Below are 20,952 nucleotides of genomic sequence, written 5' to 3' on the forward strand. Positions count from 1 at the left end.
TATATAAATGCAGCCACCAATCAGCAGCTAGAACCTAGGTTATTTGCTGCTCCTGAGCTTACCTAGATAAACCTTTCAGCAAAGGATAACAAAAGAAGGAAGCAAATTAAATTTTAGAAGTACATTGGAAAGTTGTAGTTTAAAATTGTATGTTCCACCTAAATCATGAAATATTTTGTTGGGGTTTCATTTCCTTTTAAGAGCACACTATAAACAGTTTTCAATTTCAGTTTACATTGATTGCACAGGTAAGGTAAGGGTAATATTATGTTTTTTCAGGCCAGGTGAAGACTGGCAGTCAGGAGATTTTGCTGGGATATTGCTGCAAAGCAAAGAGAAAATTGTGGTGAGATTGTTGTTCTAATAAAAACTAAGTGCTATCCTACAACATTACTTGTGTGCTCTTTTATTACCAATGCTGAAAAATTGTTGCAAAAATACTAAAGTCAGCACAGACATTGCTAGAAGATCACTTCATAGATTTATTTAGTAGTATATTGCTTTTAACAAATATTTTTTTTTAATATATCAAATGCCAGTTGTTGCTGACTTGAGTTATTCTTGTGACCATTAACCAAGGTAATCAAGCTTTTTGCTAAATCATTATAAACTTGGGGGGAAAAAATCTAATTTCCATAAATTGAGCAGTGGTGCTACTTGTTGGATTGCTGAATATAAATGTTATGCTGCTAACTGGGCCTAAGGGAAACTTCAAAGTTGACATCCATTTTCCATTAAAGGGACATTAAAAGTGCTTTAAGCTTGTAATTTAAAATGTTTAATAATTTGTAGTAAAACAAAACAAAATCTTTGTCTCCTTAGCTAATTATTGGGGGTTTTACAATACTTGTGAGAATTTGAAAAGCAGACTCCAGGCTTTGCAAGTTTAACACTGAAATATTGTACATTGCCACTGTTTGTCCTCCACCCCCTGCTAACTCTATGGAGCAAAGTGTCTCTTTCCAGCGACCTCCATTAATTTATATAGGAGCCCTCTCGCCACTCGCAGGGACTGGCCCCTTTTTTACAATAATTCCACCACAACCGCTCCTGCGGGGGTCAGTGTGAAACAGTAACGTATGATCTGGCGAGGTTTAGAGAATCGGCCCCTTTAAGATTTTATTGTTTAATATTTAAACAACTTATATATTTTTTAAAAATACACCTGCAAATTATTCTTAGGCTATTTTTTGTTTTGAATTCATTATTATTTTTAGAATACTTTTAGTGTTTAATGTCCCTTTAAGGATGAAAATGTGGTATTACAGCATAGTTGTTATAACTGAGTATATTATTATTTTTTTCATTGCCCTTCCTAGATATATGAACTTACACTTTTTATTACAGAGAGCAGCATTTGCTGTTTAAATATAGTGTATCATGCTAATTGACATTTATGTCATTGAAATGAATTGCATGTAATATATACTAATGGTTCAGCAGACCAGCAGGTATCAGCTTCATTTTACCAAAACCTTCATTTATTTGCATATGTTCCTATTGTTGTAATTTGTGTTGTTTCTTTGCTCTTCTCCTAAACCTAAAGCCTTGCTGAAGACAGTTGGTGTCTGGGGCAATATGGAGGTGTCTTTCTGTCCTGTACTGACAAGCTGAACAGACGCACTACGTTGGTTCGACCCGTCAGCAAGCAGGATGCTTTCAGTAATTTCTCTGGCTTCTTTCCCTCTGTAAGAAATTGTTCATATTTTTTTCAAAATTTCCATAAACACTTTCTCCAATAATAATCTAGCATTTAATTAAAGATTATTTTCTTTATAATAAATAAAATAAAATAAATACAGAACACATTTTAAATATATAGACTCATTTCTCTCTCTTTTCTTTTTCTTTTCTTTTTTTTCTTTTTTTTATTATTCCACGAAAAAACCCAACCACATTTAAACAATGTTTATGGAAGTTTTGTAATTTATTTCTTATTAATGTAAATCAATGCTTCTCAGTACTTGGCTAAACCTTTTCTAACGATAAAACCAACTGCTCAATTACAGCTTCAGCAACTGAACTTTCTTATTGATTATGAAATATGCTTTTTCAACATAAACCATTCAATAATGACCAAAATGAATTAAGCCCAATTGTTTTGTCTGGTTGATAAAGATATTCTCCTTACTAATTCAAAATGTATGTTTTTACATATTAAAAAGACTACTTTCACTACTTTGCATGATGTTGAAAAAAAGCATTTTTCTTTATTAGGCAAATTTTATATGACTGGCTAAACATAAACACTGTTAAAATGCATTAAAAATATATATGTAATATAAAACATTAAGCATTTTTATATGTACGCAATCAATTTTGGGATGCTTCTGGAATTCAGTCATTCTCCTAAAAAAAATAAAACAACCAAAAAAACTGTAAACAATGTAGCCTGTTCTACTGAATAATAATGCTATATATTATTAGAGATCTTAGTTCAAAGCGAGACACATTAATACTGTTCTATTAGCAGGCCTATTAGGATCAACCCTGGACTCCTTTTAGATCCTTATAACTGATGTTATTAGTTCATACATCTGTCAGCTGCATCGTAAGATACATAGTCCTGCAACAGGCTTATCAGTGTCCATCTGTAATCCTTCTCATATACAAGAGATTTCATCATATAGCTTTCCATTGCTAAAAGATTTATGAGGATATGCACTGTGAATAGGACACATTGTTGTTTGTAATAACAATCCGTTGAAGTAGATGATTGCTGTTGATTAACCAGTCTTATCTGGTTACTTATTTTACGTTCAAGTAGTATTAAAGAAGTCACTGAATGCAATTAACAATATATTATGTTGCTATAACTAATTTATTTCATAAGAAGGTGCCAGGATCCCATAAGCTCTGTTTGTGCCAAAATGGAAACTGCACAATGGGAACGCCGCTGGTGAATTTCCTCACTGTGTCTTGCCTGGAATAGAATCAGGGACTTCAGGTTCAGATTCCAGCTTGCTCTGTTTTTGTCACTAGAGGATGTTTACTTGCAGGGAATTGTGCAAGAATATTATCATCAGCAGGTGTGTCTCCCAGCTCCACCCTCTCTGGATTCAAGACAATCAGGGAAGTGCTCTCTTACTATATATTGAACAGCCTATATCTTTGCTCCTTACTCAGCCATTTCCTATGTTTGTGTTCATGATTCCTGTTTTTCGCTGGATTTCCTGCTTGTGATCTTCCCTACGTTTGGATACTTGCTGTCTGCCTTAGAATCATGGACTGTCCTGACCTTGTCTCTGCTTTTGGAACAGTTAGTACTTTTGCTTGGACTTTCCATGCTGTGGTTTCCTAGCTCCAGTACCTTATTGCCTGCTGTGTCTATTTGTTTGTTCTGTCTCCTGAACAGCTTTTGTCTGCTGCTGCTTGCAGCCTGTATTCCACACCCTAGTATTCCTTGCTTGGCGCAGAAGCGGGCACTCCTTTTGCTTGGCCCAGAAGCGGGCTCTATAATCCTCGGCCCTGAAGTGGGCACTTCAGAACCTGGCTCTTGTCTCCCTCAACTTGCACCTAAACATCAGCTATACTTGTTTGTAGAGTTTGCTCCAGTTAGCATTTGCATGTACCTGTTTCCCGGTATAATCTGCTTCAGGAAATTACTTGTTTTTTGTCTTTGTAACATTTTCCTAATAAATAGGACTTTTGTACACATTTGAGTCTCCAGTCTATTGCTATGCAATCTGCCCAGATTCCCGCTATCCCTGCCATTGGGCTCCATCCTGTTAGAGAGGCCATAAGCCTGACAAATGGTGAGAGTCCATGAGAACATTACATGTGGAATTATATTCCCTGTCCACCAGGAAAAAAACATAATGTATGTAAGAATTTACCTGATAAATTCATTTATTTGATATTGGCAAGAGCCCATGAGCTAGTGACGTATGGGATATACAATCCTACCATGAGGGGCAAAGTTTCTCGAACCTCAAAATGCCTACAAATATACCCCTCACCACATCCACAATTCAGTTTAACAAATAGCCAAGAAGTGGGGTGATAAAGAAAGGAGCAAAAAGCATAAACAAAGGAATTGGCATAATTGTGCTTTATACAAAAAAAATCATAACCACCATAAAAAGGGTGGGCCTCATGGACTCTTGCCAATATGAAAGAAATTAATTTATCAGGTAAATTCTTACATAAATTATGTTTTCATGTAATTGGCAAGAGTCCATGAGCTAGTGACGTATAGGATAGCAATACCCAAGATGTGGAACTCCACGCAAGAGTCACTAGAGAGGGAGAGATAAAGAATAAAGACAGCCAATTCCGCTGAAAAAATTAATCCACAACCCAAATCATAAGTTTTAATCTTATAATGGAAAAGAAAAAAACTGAAATTATAAGCAGAAGAATCAAACGGAAACAGCTGCCTGAAGAACTTTTCTACCAAAAACTGCTTCTGAAGAAGAAAAAACATCAAAATGGTAGAATTTAGTAAATGTATGCAAAGAAGACCAAGTTGCTGCTTTGCAACTCTGATCAACTGAAGCTTCATTCTTAAAAGCCCAGGAAGTGGAAACTGACCTAGTAGAATGAGCTGTAATCCTCTGAGACGGAGATTTACCCGACTCCAAATAAGCATGATAAATCAAAAGCTTTAACCAAGATGCTAAAGAAATGGCAGAAGCCTTCTGACCTTTCCTAGAACCAGAAAAGATAACAAATAGACTAGAAGTCTTCCTGAAAACTTTAGTAGCTTCAACATAATACTTCAAAGCTCTCACCACATCCAAAGAATGTAAAGATCTTTCCAAAGAATTCTTAGGATGGGGACACAAAGAAGGGACAACCATTTCCCTACGAATGTTGTTGGAATTCACAACTTTAGGTAAGAATTTAAATGAAGTCCGCAAAACTGCCTTATCCTGATGAAAAATCAGAAAAGGAGAATCACAAGAAAGAGCAGATAATTCAGAAACTCTTCTAGCAGAGGAGATGGCCAAAAGAAACAACACTTTCCAAGAAAGCAATTCAGTGTCCAAAGAATGCATAGGCTCAAACGGAGGAGCCTGTAAAGCCTTCAAAACCAAATTAAAACTCCAAGGAGGAGAGATTGATTTAATGACAGGCTTGATACGAACCAAAGCCTGTACAATGAATATCAGGGAGTTTAGCAATTTTTCTGTGGAATAAAACAGAGCAGAGATTTGTCCTTGCAAGGAACTTGCAGACAAACCCTTATCCAAACCATCCTGAAGAAACTGTAAAATTCTAGGAATTCTAAAAGAATGCCAAGAGAATTTATGAGAAGAACACCATGAAATGTAAGTCTTCCAAACTCGATAATAAATATTTATAGAAACAGATTTACGAGCCTGCAACATAGTATTAATCACTGAGTCAGAGAAACCTCTATGACTAAGCACTAAGCGTTCAATTTCCATACCTTCAAATTTAATTATTTGAGATCCTGATGGAAAAACGAACCTTGAGATAGGTCTGGTCTTAGTGGAAGTGAGGGCCGCACCTTCATGCGGACTTGGGGGCTGGTTTATATCTCTTAAAGGGCTTGGATTTATTCCAGATTGAGGAAGGCTTCCAATTGGAGACAGATTCCTTAGGGGAAGGACTAGGTTTCTGTTCCTTATGTTGTAGAAAGGAATGAAAACCGTTAGAAGCTTTAAATTTACCCTTAATTTTTTTTATCCTGAGGCAATAAAACTCCCTTCCCCCCAGTGACAGTTGAAATTATAGAATCCAACTGAGAACCAAATAATTTATTACCTTGGAAAGAAAGAGATAGCAATGTCGATTCAGAAGTCATATCAGCATTCCAAGATTTAAGCCATAAAGCTCTTCTAGCTAAAATAGCTAAAGACATATAGCTAACATCAATTCTGATGATATCAAAAATGGCATCACAAATGAAATTATTAGCATGTTGAATTAATTTAACAATGCTATACACATTATGATCTGATACTTGTTGCGTTAAAGTTTCCAACCAAAAAGTTGAGGCAGCTGCAACATCAGCCAAAGAAATAGCAGGCCTAAAAAGATGGCCTGAACATAAATAAGCTTTCCTTAGATAAGATTCAAGCTTCCTATCTAAAGGATCTTTAAAGGAAGTACTATCTTCCGTAGGAATAGTAGTACGGTTGGTAAGTGTAGAGATGGCCCCATGAACTTTGGGGATCTTTTCCCAAAACTCCAATCTATCAGTAGGCAAAGAATACACTTTTTTGAACCTTGAAGAAGGAGTAAAATAAGTACCCAGTCTATTCCATTCCTTAGAAATCATATCTGAAATAGCATCAGGAACCTGAAAACCTCTGGAATAACTACATGAGGTTTATAAACCGAATTTAAATGTTTACTAGTTTTAGTATCAAGAGGACTAGTCTCCTCCATATCTAATGCAATCAACACTTCTTTTAATAAAGAACGAATATACTCCATTTTAAATAAATAAGAGGATTTGTCAGTGTCAATATCTGAGGCAGGATCCTCTGAATCAGACAGATCCTCATCAGAGATAGATAAATCAGTATGTTGTCGGTCATTAGAAAGTTCATCAACTCTATGAGACGTTTTAAAAGACCTTTTACGTTTATTAGAAGGCGGAATGGCAGACAAAGTCTTCTGAATGGAATCAGAAATAAATTCTCTTAAATTTACAGGAATATCTTGAGCATTAGATGTTGATGGACCAGCAACATGTAATGAACTTCTACTAATGGAAAGATTCTCTGCATGTAAAAGTTTATCATGACAACTATTACAAACCACAGCTGGAGGAACAGTTACCACAAGTTTACAACAAATGCACTTAGCTTTGGTAGAACCGATATCAGGCAGCAGGATTTCAGTAGTAGATTCTGAGACAGGATCAGATTGAGACATCTTGCAGTATGTAAAAGAAAAAACAACATATAAAGCAAAATTATCAATTTCCTTATATGACAGTTTCAGGAATGGGAAAAAACAGAATAGGCCTCCGACATAAAAAAAAGACCAGAGGCAAAAGGAATGAGGTCTTAAATAATGAAAAAATGTTTTGACAAACATTTTTTGGCGCCAAAAACATCCGGAACTAAACTCGAGCGTCATAGATGACACAACCTCGTGAAAAGACTCTGCGCCAACTAAGACGCCGGAAATGACGAATTTGCGCCAACAAACGTAATTTTCGTGCCAAAAAAGTTTTGCGCCAAGAATGACGCAATAAATTATAGCATTTTGCGCTCTCGCGAGCCTAATACAGCCCCAATATAGAAAGAGTCAGTTTGAAAACCTCAGGTTTTTTTTTTTTGGTTTTTTTTTTAAAGCATTTCCCAGATATGAAACTGACAGTCTGCAAAAAGGAAATATACTGATAAACCTGAATCATGGCAAATATAAGTACAAACATATATTTAGAACTTTATATGTAAAGTGCCAAACCTTAGCTGAGAGTGTCTTGAGTAGATGAGACATACTTACCAAAAGACACCCATCCACATACAGCAGATAGCCAAACCAGTGCTGAAACGAAAATCAGTAGAGGTAATGGTATATAAGAGTATATCGTCGATCTGAAAAGGGAGGTAGGAGATGAATCTCTTCAACCGATAACAGAGAACCTATGAAATAGATCCCTGTTAGGAAGACCATTGTATTCAATAGGTGATACTCCCTTCACATCCCTCTTACATTCACTGTACTCTGAGAGGAACCGGGCTTCAACATGCTGAGAAGAGCATATCAATGTAGAAATCTAGTACAAACTTACTTCACCACCTCCATAGGAGGCAAAGTTTGTAAAACTTAATTGTTGGTGTGGTGAGGGGTGTATTTGTAGGCATTTTGAGGTTTGGGAAACTTTGCCCCTCCTGGTAGGATTGTATATCCCATACGTCACTAGCTCATGGACTCTTGCCAATTACATGAAAGAAAATACCCTTACATTCCAGAGCTTTGTTCCACCCCATACTGCAATTAATCCCCTACTGCACTCAATTAATGTTTTGCCTTGAGAAGGTAAATTCTGAAGTGCTCCTGACTCTGTTGTTAAAAGAGGTTCTCTAACCAAACTGAGACCCATTATTCCCCTCAATAGTGCCTCATGAACAGAGGGGATGACAGAAGTTCAGCCAGAAAGTGAAAATCATATCCCACTGGGGAAATACAGGTTTATCTGCCAATCCTCTTGACTAAATTGTGCTGCTGTCAAGATACTTGGAACTGTGCTTTCACTTTCTCAGAAGGGGATCGGAGGGAAAATTGATTTTTGACCTCAGTTCCTTGTCTACAAAAGATCTTGATTTAGATTTTATTTGGAAAGTTTTCTTTTGCAAGATGTACCGAGTCCACGGATTCATCCTAACTTGTGGGATATTGTCCTTCCTGACAGGAAGTAGCAAAGAGAGCACCACAGCAGAGCTGTCTATATAGCTCCCCCCTTAACTCCACCCCCCAGGCATTCTCTTTGCTGGCTCTAAGCAGGAAGGGTAAAAGAGGTGTTAAACTGTTAGTTTTATTTTATCTTCAATCAAGTGTTTGTTATTTTTAAATGGTACCGGTGTTGTACTATTTACTCTCAGGCAGGACATAGATGAAGATTTCTGCCTGGAGGATGATGATCTTAGCATTTGTAACTAAGGTCCACTACTGTCCCCACAGAAGCTGAGGAGTACAGGAAAACTTCAGTGTGAGGAACGGTTCTTGCTATACAGCAATGAGGTATGTTCAGCCCTTTTTTTTTCTGCAGAGACTTGGATAACTACAGAAAGGCTGAAAGTATCAGCATTAGGGGAAGGTTAAGCAGTAATCCTAGTGTTAGAAGGGTATTACTAGCTTGCATATAGGGCTAATTTTATGGGCACTCAATTTGTATGTTATATTAGGAACAAACGTTTGTGTGTCTGGGAGTACTGTGTTTATTTTATTTGGGACTTCTGTTTGGAGGGTTCACTTGGCTTATTTGGTTTTTTTTATAACCCACATGGCTCAAGGTTTGTTTTGTAACTTTCTGTGTAGGCCCCAACAACATCGAGTAGAGAGGGGCGGGGCCTATTTTTGTGCCTCAGTTGCGCATTTCTTTTGCATAGGCAAGCAGCAAGCCACAACAGAAGGGTCCTGAAGCAATTCTAAGGGCCTAATCAAAGCTTCATTTCCACATTTTTGATCCTTGAGGGCAGGTAGGCGCCACAGCAGAGCTGTGGCAGGGTACTGACAAGGGTTTTACCGAGTTTTTAACTCTTTTTAATCCGATTTTCTCATTTAAGGGTTAATTGCCTTAATATTTGTGGTGCAATCTTACTAAAGCTTGAGAGGTATACTGTAAAAATGTCGGAAATTTTGGAGTTATTTTAAGCAGTTTTCCAGTTTGTGTATGCCTTTTTTTCTCTTAAAGGCACAGTACATTGTATTTTTTTCATTAAATAAAGTGTTTTCCAAGCTTGCTTGCCTCATTACTAGCCTGTTAAACATGTCTGACATTGAGGAAACTCATTGTTTAATTTGTTTAGAAGCCATTGTGGAACCCCCTCTTAGAATGTGTCCCACTTGTACTGATATGTCTATAAATTGCAAACAGCATATTTTGACTTATAAAAGTTTGGCATTAGATGATTCTCAGACAGAAGGAAATCTGGTTTTGCCATCTAGTTCTCCTCAAGTGTCACAACCAGTAACGCCCGCACAAGCAACGCCAAGTACTTCTAGTGCGTCTAATTCTTTTACCTTGCAAGATATGGCCTCAGTTATGAATACTACCCTAACAGAGGTTTTATCTAAGCTGCGAGGGTTGCAAGGAAAGCGCAGTAGCTCTGGGTTAAGATCAAATGCTGAGCCTTTTGACGCTTTAGTAGCCGTATCCGATATTCCCTTACAATGTTCTGAAGTAGGGATGAGGGATTTGCTATCTGAGGGAGAGATTTCTGATTCTGGAAAGATGTTCCCTCAGACTGATTCAGATATGACGGCATTTAATTTTAAGCTAGAGCACCTCCGTTTATTGCTCAGGGAGGTTTTAGCGACTCTGGATGATTGTGACCCTATTGTAGTTTCAGAGAAATTGTGTAAATGGACAAATATTTAGAGGTTCCTGTTTACACTGATGTTTTTCCTGTTCCTAAGAGGATTTCGGACATTGTTACTAAGGAGTGGGATAGACCAGGTATTCTGTTCGCTCCCCCTCATGTTTTTAAGAAAAATCTGACACCATAAAGGACTCATGACAGACAGTCCCTAAGGTGGAGGGAGGTGGAGGGAGCTATTTCTACTCTAGCTAAGCGTACAACTGTACATATTGAAGACAGTTGTGCTTTCATTGATCCTATGGATACAAAAATTAGAGGGTCTCCTAAAGAAAATTTTTGTTCATCAATGTTTTCTTCTTCAACCTATAGCGTGCATTGTTCCTGTAACCAATGCAGCTGCTTTTTGGTTTGAGGCTCTAGAGGAGGCTCTTCAGATGGAGACCCCACTTGATGATATTCTGGACAGAATTAAGGCTCTTAAGTTAGCTAATTCTTTCATTACAGACGCAGCTTTTCATCTTGCTAAATTAGCGGCAAAGAATTCAGGTTTTGCCATTTTAGCGCGTAGAGCGTTATGGCTTAAGCCCTGGTCGGCCGATGTGTCATCTAAATCTAAGCTTTTGACCATCCCTTTCAAAGGTAAGAACCTATTCGGGCCTGCACTCAAAGAGATCATTTCAGACATCACTGGAAGAAAGGGTCATGCCCTCCCTCAAGATAAGTCAAATAAGACAAGGACCAAACAAAATAATTTTCGTTCCTTTTGAAACTTCAAGGGTGGTCCCGCTTCCTCTTCCCTGGCTGCAAAGCAAGAGGGGAACTTTGCTCAATCCAAGCCAATCTGGAGACCTTACCAGGAGCCTTACCAGGCTTGGAACAAGGGTTAACAGGCCATAAAGCCTGCTGCTGCCACTAAGACAGCATGAAGGGGTAGCCTCGATCCACGACTGGATCTAGTAGGGGGCAGACTCTCTCTCTTTGCTCAGGCCTGGGCAAGAGATGTTCAGGACTCCTGGGTGGTAGAAATTGTAACCCAGGGGTATCTCCTAGATTTCAAAGATTCTCCTCCAAGGGGGAGATTCCATCTTTCTCAATTGTCTGTAAACCAGACAAAAAGAGATGCGTTCTTACACTGTGTAGAAGACCTTTTTACCATGGGAGTGATCTGCCCAGTTCCAAAAGCAGAACAGGGGCAAGGTTTCTACTCCAATCTGTGGTTCCCAAAAAAGAGGGAACCTTCAGACCAATTCTAGATCTCAAGATCCTAAACCAATTCCTAAGAGTTCCATCCTTCAAGATGGAGACCATTCGGACTATTTTACCAATGATCCAGGAGGGTCAATATATGACTACCGTGGATCTAAAGGATGCGTATCTACACATTCCTATCCACAAAGATCATCACCAGTTCCTCAGGTTTGCCTTTCTGGACAGGCATTACCAGTTTGTGGCTCTTCCCTTCGGGTTGGCCACGGCACCAAGAATCTTCACAAAGGTGCTAGGATCCCTTGTGGCGTCGACTTTCCAATTTGCCAAGTCTCACACGGACTTAGTGTTGGCCTTTCTAAGATCTCATGGGTGGAAGGTGAACGTGAAAAAGAGTTCCCTTATTCCTCTCACAAGAGTTCCATTCCTGGGAACTCTCATAGATTCGGTGGACATGAAATTTTTTCTGACGGAGGTCAGGAAATCAAAGATTTTATCCACCTGCCAAGCTCTTCATTCCATTCCTCGGCTGTCAATGGCTCAGTGTATGGAGGTAATCGGACTTTTGGTAGCGGCAATGGACATAGTTCCGTTTGCTCGCTTGCATCTCAGATCACTGCAACTATGCATGCTCAAACAGTGGAATGGGGATTATGCAGATTTATCTCCTCAGATAAATCTGGATCAAGAGACCAGAGACTTTTCTTTGGTGGTTGTCACAGGATCACAGGTCCAGGGGAATGTGTTTCCGCAGGCCAGCATGGGTTATTGTGACGACGGACGCCAGCCTCCTGGGCTGCGGTGCAGTCTGGAATTCCCTGAAAGCACAGGGTTTGTGTACTCAGGAGGAGGCCCTCCTACTGATAAATATTCTGGAATTAAGAGCGATATTCAATGCTCTTCAGGCGTGGCTTCAGCTAGCTTTGGCCGGATTCATCAGGTTTCAGTTGGACAACATCACGACTGTAGCTTATATCAATCATCAGGGGGGAACAAGGAGTTCCTTGGTCGATGATAGAAGTTTCCAGGATAATCCGATGGGCAGAGACTCACTCTTGCCATCTTTCAGCGATCTATATCCCAGGGGTAGAGAACTGGGAGGCAGATTTTCTAAGTCGTCAGACTTTTCATCCGGGGGAGTGGGAGCTCCATCCGGAGGTGTTTGCTCAACTGGTTCAGCTATGGGGCACACCAGAATTGGATCTGATGGCGTTTCGTCAGAACGCCAAACTTCCTTGTTACGGATCCAGGTCCAGGGACCCTCAGATGCTCTAGCAGTACCCTGGTCGTTCAACCTGGCTTATTTGTTTCCACCTTTCCCTCTCCTTCCACGTCTGATTGCCAGAATCAAACAGGAGAGAGCCTCAGTGAATTTTGATAGCGCCTGCGTGGCCACGCAGGACTTGGTATGCAGAACTGGTGGACATGTCATCTCTGCCACCATGGACTCTGCCACTGCGACGGGACCTTCTAATTCAGGGTCCGTTCAAGCATCCAAATCTAATTTCTCTGCAACTGACTGCTTGGAGATTGAACGCTTGATTTTATCAAAGCAGGGTTTCTCTGAGTCGGTCATAGATACCTTGATTCAGGCTCAAAAGCCTGTCACCAGGAAAATCTATCATAAGATATGGCGTAAATATCTTTTTTGGTGCAAAACCAAAGGCTACTCATGGAGTAAGATCAGGATTCCTAGGATTTTGTCCTTTCTTCAAGAAGGATTGGAAAAAGGATTGTCAGCTAGTTCCCTAAAGGGATAGATATCTGCTTTGTCTATCCTATTACACAAGCGTCTGGCTGATGTCCCAGGCGTTCAGGTTTTTTGTCAGGCTTTAGTTAGAATCAAGACTGTGTTTAAACCTGTTGCTCCGCCATGGAGTCTAAATTTAGTTCTTAATGTTCTTCAGGGGGTTCCGTTTGAACCCATGCATTCCATAGATATTAAGCTTTTATCTTGGAAAGTTCTGTTTCTAGTTGCTATCTCTTCATCTCGAAGAGTTTCTGAACTATCTGCATTACAATGCGACTCACTTTATCTTGTTTTCCATGCTGATAAGGTGGTTTTGCGTACCAAACCTGAGTTCCTCCCTAAGGTTGTTACTAACAGGAATATCAATCAGGAAATTGTTGTTCCTTCTCTGTGTCCTAATCCTTCTTCTAAGAAGGAACGTCTGTTGCACAACTTGGACGTGGTTTGTGCCTTGAAGTTTTATTTGCAGGCAACCAAAGATTTTCGTCAATCATCTTCTTTGTTGTCTATGCTGGAAAGCGTAGAGGTCAAAAGGCTATGGCTACCTCTCTTTCCTTTTGGCTGAAGAGCATCATCCGTTTGGCTTATGAGACTGCTGGACAGCAGCCTCCTGAAAGAATTACAGCTCACTCCACTAGAGCGGTGGCTTCCACATGGGCTTTTAAAAATGATGCTTCTGTTGAACAGATTTGTAAGGCTGCGACTTAGTCTTCACTTCATGCCTTTTCCAAATTTTACAAAATTGATACTTTTGCTTCTTCTGAGGCTATTTTTGGGAGAAAGGTTTTGCAAGCAGTGGTGCCTTCCGTTTAGGTTCCTGTCTTGTCCCTCCCTTCATCCGTGTCCTAAAGCTTTGGTATTGGTATCCCACAAGTAAGGATGAATCCGTGGACTCGGTACATCTTGCAAAAGAAAAAAAAATGATGCTTACCTGATAAATTTCTTTCTTTTGCGATGTACCGAGTCCACGGCCCGCCCTGTCTATTCAAGACAGATAGTATTTTTTTTATTTAAACTTGTCACCTCTGCACCTTATAGTTTCTCTTTTTCTTCCTTGGCCTTCGGTCTAATGGGGGGTGGAGTTAAGGGGGGAGCTATATAGACAGCTCTGTTGTGGTGCTCTCTTTGCTACTTCCTGTCAGGAAGGACAATATCCCACAAGTTAGGATGAATCCGTGGACTCGGTACATCGCAAAAGAAAGAAATTTATCAGGTAAGCATAAATTTTGTTTTTTAAAGGATTAGTAAGAATTTTTAGATTTGTAGGGCTGTTTAAAAAATGTTTTTATTTGTTAATATATTTAATTAGTTCCTAATTATTATCTTTTATTATTTTGAGTGTAAATTAACTCTTATGGCAATATTTTAATAGAGAATGGGAACTGAGTTAAAAAAGGATATGTCAGTTTAAGAAATCAGACCGTTGTATGTCCAACAATATGAGTTTGAGAAACACGTTGCTCATAATTTGGGTCCTTACCAGCTTCCATAGTTTCGGAATGGAAGCTTTGAATCTGCCCTCTACCCAGATCTTTTGAAGCGATCTGTGTGACTTAAAACAAGGAGATGCTTGCGGATAATTGTCAGAGACTACCTTGTATTCTTTACTTTAGGAGGATGAGAGGGAGGATTGTTCTTTATTTAAGAGTGAGTATGGATATTTTTTTTTGTTTGTTTGTTTTATGGGATCTACATTTCTTGCACCTGAATGAAACTCCTCTTACATTTTTTTAGTGCATATACAAGACAAAAGTGAAACTACTTTATTTATTACCAGTTTTATGGAGGACATTTTTATGAACTTTTGTTCACCACCCACATATATATAATATAGTTTTATTTTTGAATATACATATGTGTGTTTTATTGTGTCTTTTTAATTAAATTCTAACCCATATAAGGATTTTTCTTCTATGTAGATATTCTGTTATGATACATGGTATATTTATTGAAGCTTAACATTCCCTCTTTTATATCCACATTTTGGAAAGGGACGTATTCCTAGCACAATTAGGATTTCTCCAACATTGGTGTGTCCGGTCCACGGCGTCATCCATTTCTTGTGGGATATTCTCCTCCCCTACAGGAAATGGCAAGGAGAGCACACAGCAAGAGCTGTCCATATAGCCCCCCCTCTGGCTCCGCCCCCCAGTCATTCTCCTTGCCACTCTGTACAAGTAGCATCTCCACGGGGATGGTGAGGAGTTTTGTGGTGTTAGTTGTAGTTTTTTATTTCTTCTATCAAGAGTTTGTTATTTTAAAATAGTGCCGGTTTGTACTATTTACTCTACAACAGAAAATGAAGAAGATTTCTGTTAAAAGAGGAGTATGATTTTAGCAGCAGTAACTAAAATCAATTGCTGTTCCCACGCAGGACTGTTGAGCCCAGAGAACTTCCATTGGGGGGAACAGTTTGCAGACTTTTCTGCTCAAGGTATGACTAGTCCATTTTCTAACAAGACTGTGTAATGCTAGAAGACTGTCAGTTTTTCCCTTAGGGGATCGGTAAGCCATTTTCTTAGATTCATAACAGATTAAGGATTATAAATGGGCTCTATACTGGTTGACACTATGTGGGCTAAATCGATTGGTTTATATCAGATTTATTGGACATTTAGAGTGTTTTTTTGTGTTATAAAAGCACTTTTGGGAAAGTTTTTTTCGCCTGGCATCTAGTTAGACTACTACTTCAGTCAGAAAGGCCCCTTCACTCTGGTAATGCAGATGAAGGAGGCCCCGTTTTCGCGCCTCAATTGCGCAGTTTATTTCCTTGGCAGTGCTTGCAGCTTCATTTGAGGGTCCTGTGGTTAAAGAAAACGGACTCAGGAAGGTTAATTTCAGTGCTGAATCACTTTAAGGGAAGGAAAAAAGCCGCAGCAAGGCTGTGTCAGTTATTGTTGTGTGATAAAAAATTTTATTTGAACAAATAGCTCCATTTTGCTCATTTTAAGGGTTAAAATCTTGAAACTTGGTGTGCAATACTTTCAAGGCATTAGGACTCTGGGGTGCAAATTTTGTAAGAATCGGACATTGCCTTCATAGTTTTACAAACTTTCAGAAATAAAGTGCGCTTGTTTATTATTTAAAGAGACAGTAACGCTTTTCTTTAAAAACGTTTTTATTGCATTATTAGCCTGCCATATTCTGTCTAACATGTCTGTACCTTCAGATAGCTTATGTTCTGTATGTATGGAAGCCAAGGTGGTTCCCCCTATTAATGTTTTGTGCAAATTGTGTCATAGCGTCCAAACAAAGTAAGGACAGTACTGTCACATTTAATAAGATTGCCTAGGATGATTCTTCATGTGAAGGTAGTGGGGATAGTTCATCATCCTCTCCTTCTGTGTCAACACCAGTTTTGCCCGCGCAGGCGATACCTAGTACATCTAGCGCGCCAATGCTGGTTACTATGCAGCAATTAACTGCAGTGATGGATAATTCTATAGCAAATCTATTATCCAAACTGCCATCCTATTCTAGAAAGCGTGACTGCTCAGTTTTTTAAATACAGAAGATGAGCAGGTTAGCGCTGAGGACAATTTATCAGTTGTTCCCTCACATCAATCTGAGTATAGCAGTGAGGGAGGGCCTGTCTAAAGGGGAAGTTTCTGATTCAGGAAAAAGTTTCTCAGCAGGCAGACACTGATATCGTGACTTTTAAATTTAAGTTAGAACACCTCCGTGCCCTGCTTAAGGAGGTCCTAACTACTCTAGATGATTGTGATTCTCTGGTAATTCCAGAGAAATTGTGCAAGATGAACAAATTCTTAGAGGTTCCAGTGCACGCTGATGCCTTTCCGATACCCATAGTGACTAAGGAGTGGGAAAAGCCAGGTATACCTTTTGTTCCACCTCCTATATTCAAGAAAATGTTCCCCATTGTCGACCCCAGAAAGGACACATGGCAAACGGTTCCTAAGGTTGAGGGGGCGGTTTCAATGTTAGCTAAGCGCACAACTATTCCTATTGAGGACAGTTGCGTTTTCAAAGATCCTATGGATAAAAAATTAGAAGGACTGTTAAAAAAAGAATTTATTCAGCAGCGTTTCCTTCTTTAACCAATCTCGTGCATTATTCCTGTTACTACCGCAGCGTATTTTGGTTCGAGGAACTGGAAAATTCGCTTCAAAGGGAGACTCCATATGATGAAGTCATGGACAGAATTCACGCACTTAAGTTGGCTAATTAATTTATTTTGGATGCCGCTTTTCAATTGCTAAGTTAGCGGCGAAAAATTCAGGGTTTGCTATAGTGGCGCGCAGAGCGTTTTGGCTAAAATCCTGGTCAGCAGATGTGTAGTCCAAGAATAATTGCTTAATATTCCTTTCAAGGGTAAGACCCTATTCGGGCCAGAATTGAAAGAGATTATTGCAGACATTACTGGTGGAAAGGGACATGCCCTCCCACAAGATAGGCCTTTTAAGGCTAAGAACAAATCAAATTTTCGTTCCTTTCGCAATTTCAGGAACGGACCAAATCCTAACTCTGCGGCCTCCAGACAAGAAGGCAACACTTCCCAACCTAAACCAGCATGGAAACCATTGCAATGTTGGAACAAGGGTAAACAGGCCAAAAAGCCTGCTGCTGCTACCAAGACAGCATGAAGGGGTAGCCCCCTATCCGGGACCGGATCTAGTAGGGGGCAGACTCTCTCTCTCTTTGCTCAGGCTTGGGCAAGAGATGTTTCGGATCCCTGGACACTAGAATAGTCTCTCAGGGTTATCTTCTAGAATTCAAGGAACTTCCTCCAAGGGGGAGGTTCCACATGTCTCGCTTATCTTCAGACCAAATAAAGATACAGGCATTCTTACATTGTGTAGAAGACCTGTTAAAGATGGGAGTGATACACCCAGTTCCAACAGTGGAACAAGGTCAGGGGTTTTACTCAAACCTGTTTGTAGTTCCCAAAAAGAGGGAACTTTCAGACCAATTCTGGATTTAAAAATTCTAAACAAGTTTCTCAGAGTTCCATCGTTCAAAATGGAAACCATTCGAACAATTTTACCTACTATCCAGGAGGGTCAATATATGACTACCGTGGATTTAAAGGATGCGTACCTACATATTCCTATCCACAAAGATCATCATCAGTTCCTAAGGTTCGCCTTTCTGGACAAACATTACCAGTTCGTGGCTCTCCCGTTCGGTTTAGCCACTGCTCCCAGAATTTTCACAAAGGTGCTAGGGTCCCTTCTGGCGGTTCTAAGACCGAGGGGCATTGCAGTAGCACCTTATCTAGACGACATTCTAATTCAAGCGTCGTCTCTTTCCAAGGCAAAGGCTCATACAGATATTGTTCTAGCCTTTCTCAGATCTCACGGGTGGAAGGTGAACGTAGAAAAGAGTTCCCTGTCTCCGTCAACAAGAGTTCCCTTTTTGGGAACAATAATAGATTCTTTAGAAATGAGGATCTTCCTGACAGAAGTCAGTAAGTCGAAGCTTACGCTTGTCAAGTTCTTCACTCTATTCTGCAGCCTTCCATAGCTCAGTGCATGGAAGTAGTAGGATTGATGGTTGCAGCAATGGACATAGTTCTTTTTGCTCAAATTCATCTAAGACCATTACAACTGTGCATGCTCAATCAGTGGAATGGGGACTATGCAGACTTGTCTCCACAGATTCAAGCAGACCAGGTAACCAGAGACTCACTCCGTTGGTGGTTGACTCAGGATCACCTGTCTCAGGGGATGAGTTTCCGCAGACCAGAGTGGGTCATTGTCACGACCGACGCCAGTCTATTAGGCTGGGGCGCGGTCTGGGATTCCCTGAAAGCTCAGGGTCTATGGTCTCGGGAAGAGTCTCTTCTTCCGATAAACATTCTGGAACTGAGAGCGATATTCAATGCTCTCCGGGCTTGGCCTCAGTTAGAAGGCCGGATTCATAAGATTCCAGTCGGACAACATGATGACTGTAGCTTACATCAACCATCTGGGGGGAACAAAGAGTTCCTTGGTGATTAGAGAGGTATCCAAGATCATCAAATGGGCGGAGGATCACTCCTGCCATCTATCTGCAATTCACATCCCAGGAGTAGACAACTGGGAGGCGGATTATCTGAGTCGTCAGACTTTCCATCCAGGGGAGTGGGAACTCCACCCTGAGGTCTTTGCCCAGTTAACCCAATTATGGGGCATTCCAGACATGGATCTGATGGGGTCTCGTCAGAACTTCAAGGTTCCTTGCTACGGGTCCAGATCCAGGGATCCCAAGGCGACTCTAGTGGATGCATTAGTGGCGCCTTGGTTGTTCAACCTAGCTTATGTGTTCCCACCGTTTCCTCTCCTTCCCAGGCTCGTAGCCAGGATCAAACAGGAGAAGGCCTCGGTGATTCTGATAGCTCGTGCGTGGCCACGCAGGACTTGGTATGCAGACCTGGTGAATATGTCATCGGCTCCACCATGGAAGCTACCTTTGAGACAGGATCTTCTAGTACAAGGTCCATTCGCACATCCAAATCTAGTTTCTCTGCAGCTGACTGCTTGGAAATTGAACGCTTGATTTTATCCAAGCGTGGGTTTTCAAATTCAGTGATAGATACTCTGGTTCAAGCCAGAAAACCTGTGACTAGAAAGATTTACCATAAAATATGGAAAAAATATATCTGTTGGTGTGAATCAAAAAGATTCTCCTGGAGTAAGATTAAAATTCCTAAGATTCTTTCCTTTCTCCAAGAGGGTTTGGATAAAGGGTTGTCAGCGAGTTCTCTAAAAGGACAGATTTCTGTTTTATCTGTTTTGTTGCACAAACGACTGGCAGCTGTGCCAGATGTACAAGCTTTTGTACAGGCTTTGGTCAGAATCAAGCCTGTTTACAGACCCATGACTCCTCCTTGGAGTATAAATTTAGTTCTTTCAGTTCTTCAAGGGGTTCCCTTTGAACCTTTACATTCCATAGATATCAAGTTACTATCTTGGAAAGTCCTGTTTTTGGTTGCTATTTCTTCTGCTAGAAGAGTTTCTGAATTATCTGCTTTGCAGTGTGATCCACCTTATCTGGTGTTCCATTCAGATAAGGTTGTTTTGCGTACTAAACCTGGTTTTCTTCCAAAAGTAGTTTCTAACAAGAATATTAACCAGGGAATAGTTGTTCCTTCTCTGTGTCCGAATCCAGTTTCAAAGAAGGAACGTTTGTTACACAATTTAGATGTGGTCCGCGCTTTAAAGTTCTATTTAGATGCAACAAAGGATTTCAGACAAACCTCATCTTTGTTTGTCGTTTACTCTGGTAAGAGGAGAGGACAAAAAGCTACTGCTACCTCTCTTTCTTTCTGGCTGAAAAGCATCATCCGATTGGCTTATGAGACTGCCGGACGGCAGCCTCTTGAACGAATCACAGCTCACTCTACTAGGGCTGTGGCTTCCACATGGGCCTTCAAGAACGAGGCTTCTGTTGATCAGATATGTAAGGCAGCGACTTGGTCTTCTCTGCACACTTTTGTCAAATTCTACAAATTTGATACTTATGCTTCTTCGGAGGCTATTTTTGGGAGAAAGGTTTTGCAAGCCGTGGTGCCTTCTGTCTAGGTAACCTGATTGGCTCCCTCCCGTCATCCGTGTCCTAAAGCTTTGGTATTGGTTCCCACAAGTAATGGATGACGCCGTGGACCGGACACACCAATGTTGGAGAAAACAGAATTTATGCTTACCTGATAAATTACTTTCTCCAACGGTGTGTCCGGTCCATGGCCCGCCCTGGTTTTTTTTTTTAATCAGGTTTGGAAAATTTCTTTATACACTACAGTCACCACGGCACCCTATAGTTTCTCCTTTTTCTCCTAATCGTCGGTCGAATGACTGGGGGGCGGAGCCAGAGGGGGGGCTATATGGACAGCTATTGCTGTGTGCTCTCCTTGCCATTTCCTGTAGGGGAGGAGAATATCCCACAAGAAATGGATGACGCCGTGGACCGGACACACCGTTGGAGAAAGTAATTTATCAGGTAAGCATAAATTCTGTTTTTTTTTTTAAATTGAATTGTAACTGTAAGCTCAGGCGATAAGGTTACCTATAATTATTTTGGGTGATC

At 40.2% G+C, this 20,952-nt stretch overlaps 1 protein-coding gene across 2 annotated transcripts in view; it reads left to right on the forward strand.

Moving 5' to 3' along the window:
* Window positions 1-20,952, forward strand: part of VPS13B (vacuolar protein sorting 13 homolog B) — a 1,996,594-nt gene that overhangs the window by 1,273,594 nt on the left and 702,048 nt on the right. The window contains exon 28 of one of the 2 annotated variants that reach the window (XM_053715243.1): window positions 280-346. In XM_053715243.1, coding sequence (XP_053571218.1) covers window positions 280-346 — 67 coding nt within the window. Of the gene's footprint in view, window positions 1-279; window positions 347-1,546; window positions 1,689-20,952 lie in introns of both variants that reach the window. The other variant, XM_053715242.1, reaches the window with a different exon arrangement.

Source organism: Bombina bombina, chromosome 5 (genome assembly GCF_027579735.1).
Source record: "Bombina bombina isolate aBomBom1 chromosome 5, aBomBom1.pri, whole genome shotgun sequence".
Classification (NCBI taxonomy): Eukaryota; Metazoa; Chordata; class Amphibia; order Anura; family Bombinatoridae; genus Bombina; species Bombina bombina.